Genomic DNA, 4,039 nt, shown 5'->3' on the forward strand with positions numbered 1-4,039 from the left:
AGGTTTGGAAATGGGATTTTACCCCGAAGGTTGCATCATGCTAGGCCTACCCTTGGCATAAAAGGGCCCCCCAATAGGACATGCATCCGAATTGTTTGGATATTTACTAACTCTTGTTTTTTTCTTTTTTTTATTTTACTTTTGTGAAAAGCTAAACGAGAGCTAAAATCTAAAAGCACTTCCTTTCCAAATTCTCAGGTAAAATTTTAAACATAGCTTCTCGACGAAGCCCCATTATAACGCGATCCCGAAGTAAGGTCCAAAGGAATCGTGTAGACATGAGTACCCAGCAAGAGTCATCAGAAAAGACCGTTGCAACGACCCAGCCGGAGATTGCAAGTCCCGGGGTTCAGCTGACCGAATTGCTCACTAAATTTGGGGAAATGGCATCAGAAATGGCCGCTCAGAAGAAGTTGATTGACGAGCTCGTCAGTAGCGGAGTGCGACCTGAACCTGTACCCGTTACACAACCACAATCCGAACCATTTGTTATTCCTCCATTTCAAACCACGTTTGAGGGAACTTTCAACCCGCAATATGCTTTTACTCAAAATCCTCCTTTCTACCCTTCCTATAGTCAAGGATTTCAGCCTCAAAGTGACCCAAACATGCATCTGAACCCACCAGTTTTCTATCAAACCACCGCAGAACCCGTGATACCGGAGCACACTTTCCAAAATAAGCCTGAAATGGGTGAATCTTCTGCTCCAATCGATATGAAGTTGCTCAAACGTCTAGATCGTTTCGATGAATTTATAAGGAAGAGCCAGGGGCTAAACAAGCAGGGAGTCCTGGATTATGATGACCTGTGCCTTTTTCCGAGCGTGCAGTTGTCTGAGGGGTTCAAAACCCCTAAATTTAACAAATATGATGGGACGGGTAATCCCAAGACACATCTCCGACTATTTGCCAACAAATTGGGAAAGCCCGTGGACGATGAGAATTTGCCTTTAAGGTTGTTCCCCGAAAGTCTGGAAGGGGATGCGCTTGACTGGTATTCCAACCTGAAACTTGAAGACGTGAAAACCTGGATTGATTTGTCTAATGCATTTGTGAGACAGTACGAGTACAACTGCGAGTTGGCTCCCACCCGGACTACTCTGGAAGGAACGAAAAGGAAGCCTTCTGAGGACCACAAGACCTATGCCAAGAGGTGGAGAAAAGTAGCTGCGAAGGTGGAACCACCGATGACTGAGGATGAAATTATTCGCACATTCATCAAAGCCCATGATCCGCCGTACTTCGAAGAGATTTTCCGTATGACCGGATGTTCATTTGCTACAATTGTAAATAAACTTGAGGAGTTTGATGACTTTGTGAGGGCTGGGAAGATTGTCAATGTTTCCGCCCTTAAATCTCAGTTGGATGCTTTACAAGGTCAAGGAAGCAATGTGAAAAAGCCACCGTTCAAAAAGAAGGAGGGGGATGCAACCTTTGTTTGGAACCAACATCCTTCACCCAGACCTCGATACCAACACAGCCCAATCTACCAAACCCATTACCCTTATTATCCAAACCCGTACCCTGTATATGCCACTAATATCCAGCACCCTAGACCTCGCCCAAGCTATCCTAACCCACCTTCAGCCCCTTTTCAAATTTCTCAACCAAATCCACCCCAAAACCGACCACGCCTTCCATATAACCCAAGATTTCCGCCTCCAAATAGACCTGCTTACAACCAACCTCAACCTTCTGAACCTTACAACCGACCCCCTAGCCGTACATTTACCAATTTAGGTAGGCCTTTAGACCAATTATATGAACAGTTAAAGGCCGCCGGGAAAATTGGTACGGTACCCCCTCCTACCTATCCATATGGCATGCCCGCCTGGTATAACCCGCAAGCTGTCTGTACTTATCATTCGGGGGCACCTGGACACTCAACTTTGGATTGTAAAGCTCTTAAGTATAAAATTCAAGATATGGTTGAATCTGGGGAAATTATAGTCAGAAGGAGAGAGACACAAGGGCCGAACGTGAATAGGAACCCTTTGCCGGACCATGTTAATACCATCAGGGTCATTATGGATAACACGGAGTATATGGAACAGGTCAAAGTTTTGGCAAGGGAAGCTGAGGTATTTGGGGTCACGGACCAACCGTTTGTCATAGAGTTGCCATTCAAAGAAGATAACAAGCCTTTTGTCTTAGATCTCACGCCAGCGGAGAATGAAGCTTTGAAACCAGTAGTCATTGAATTCCCGAAGCAGGAGCCCGTATTAAGTCTGCAACAAGTGCCGTGGAATTACGATGAGCCTAGCATACAGATCGGGGAAAATTCAACCGCAAAGAAGGAAGTGTCAGTAGTTACCAGATCGGGGAAGACTGTAAATCCATTTGAGACTACTACTCCAATTCAAGCCAATAGTTCTGAGCCACACATCAAACCAACAATCACCGAGAAAGAAGCCGTGGATTTCCTTAAACGACTCCAGAGAAGTGAATACAACATAGTGGAAAAGCTAAGCAAATCACCTGCCCAGATAACCATGTTGGACCTACTTTTCTCTTCGGACGTGCATAGGGATGCATTGATTGACATATTAACAAGAGCTCAAATTCCGAGGGACATTTCTGTTGATAATTTTTCAAACGTGGTTGGGAGCGTATTGTTCAACAAGCAAATTGCTTTTTCTGACGATGAATTGCCGACGGAGGGCATCGGACATAATAGGGCGTTGTACATAACAGTGAGGTGCAACGGAAAAATGTTGCCTAAGGTGTTAATCGATAATGGATCCGCACTGAATATCTGTCCTTGGAGTACCTTAGAGAAACTAGGATTGCAAGACATCAAGCTAAGGCCTTCAGGGACTATTGTTAGAGGGTTTGATGGAGCGCAGAGGGAGCCAATAGGAGAAGCAGATTTAGTAATCGAGATGGGGCCGGCCCAATTTCAAATAACTTGCCAAGTCATGAACTTCCCGAGCATTTACAATATCTTACTTGGAAGGCCATGGATTCATAAGTCGGGGGCTGTGCCGTCTTCGCTGCATCAATTGCTCAAGTTCGTGGTAAATGACAAACTAATCACTATCTTTGCCGAAGAGGACTGCCTGGTGATCACCGACTCTGGAGTTAAAGAAGAGGGTAGTCAAAGTGTTACCATGTCCCCTCACAGCACATCCGATATAGTCTCCGTAAGTTGGATAACCACGGAGGAACAAACTCTCTCAAAGGCCAGTGTAATGATGGCCAGAGAAATGATTCGTGGAGGATACAAATTCGACAAGGGGTTGGGGCGTGAACTGCAAGGGATCCTGAAGCCAGTGAAGATAGTAGAAAAGAGGGATACCTTCGGTTTGGGTTTCAGACCAACCGCCAAGGATTTCAAGGAGATGAAGGAGCGCAAGAGAGCGGAGAGAGAAGGAAGGCAAAGGGTTCTTGACATTCCACCACTGCATTATACTTTCCCACGACCAACTGAGATAATCACATCAGAGGGTAATTCAACTGAAGAAATCGAGGATAGTTTGTCCCAATTGTTCGTTGGGGCAACATTTGAAGATATTGTTCCAGGCGAAACTGAATTTCCTGACATTCCCGAAGGATCAATTCCCAATTGGACAGCCGAGTCCCTGCCCGTTCGGAAGGAGTTTCGGTAAAATGAAAGGGGTTTATCATTCATGTGAATTCATGAAAATGCCTTTGCATCTGTAAATAGCCAATGAAAACAATTTCCTTTTTTGACTAGCATCTGCGCATGTAAATATTGTTAAGTTTTCATTTCCATTTGCTTTCAATCAAAGGCTTTATGAAAATGCACGAGTTGTTCTTGTCATTGTTGTGTAGTTTATTCGCTTGTTTATATTGCTTGTCCATTTGTTGGTTGTGTGTTTGTTTACTTATTATCCCACATTCGTTAATTCTTTCAGATGGCCAAAAATAAAATTATTTGATCCTTTGGATATCACAATTCTGGAATTCGATAATGGCAATCTCTATATCACTCACGACTTGGAGGTTTGTGAATCCGAACTCCAAAGCGAGAGTGATAATGAGGAAGTATCCGATTCGTTTGCAAAGGATCTTGAAC

At 44.2% G+C, this 4,039-nt stretch overlaps 1 protein-coding gene across 1 annotated transcript; it reads left to right on the top strand.

Annotated features, from left to right (window-relative positions):
• Positions 1–278: 278 nt before the first annotated feature.
• Positions 279–3,795, top strand: LOC113741003 (uncharacterized). Its single transcript, XM_072056080.1, has 4 exons — positions 279–841; positions 956–1,436; positions 1,770–3,577; positions 3,753–3,795. Exons 1-4 carry the CDS (start codon positions 279–281, stop codon positions 3,793–3,795), a joined length of 2,895 nt encoding a protein of 964 aa, XP_071912181.1.
• Positions 3,796–4,039: the final 244 nt, after the last annotated feature.

This window comes from Coffea arabica, chromosome 6e, assembly GCF_036785885.1.
Source record: "Coffea arabica cultivar ET-39 chromosome 6e, Coffea Arabica ET-39 HiFi, whole genome shotgun sequence".
Lineage (NCBI taxonomy): Eukaryota > Viridiplantae > Streptophyta > Magnoliopsida > Gentianales > Rubiaceae > Coffea > Coffea arabica.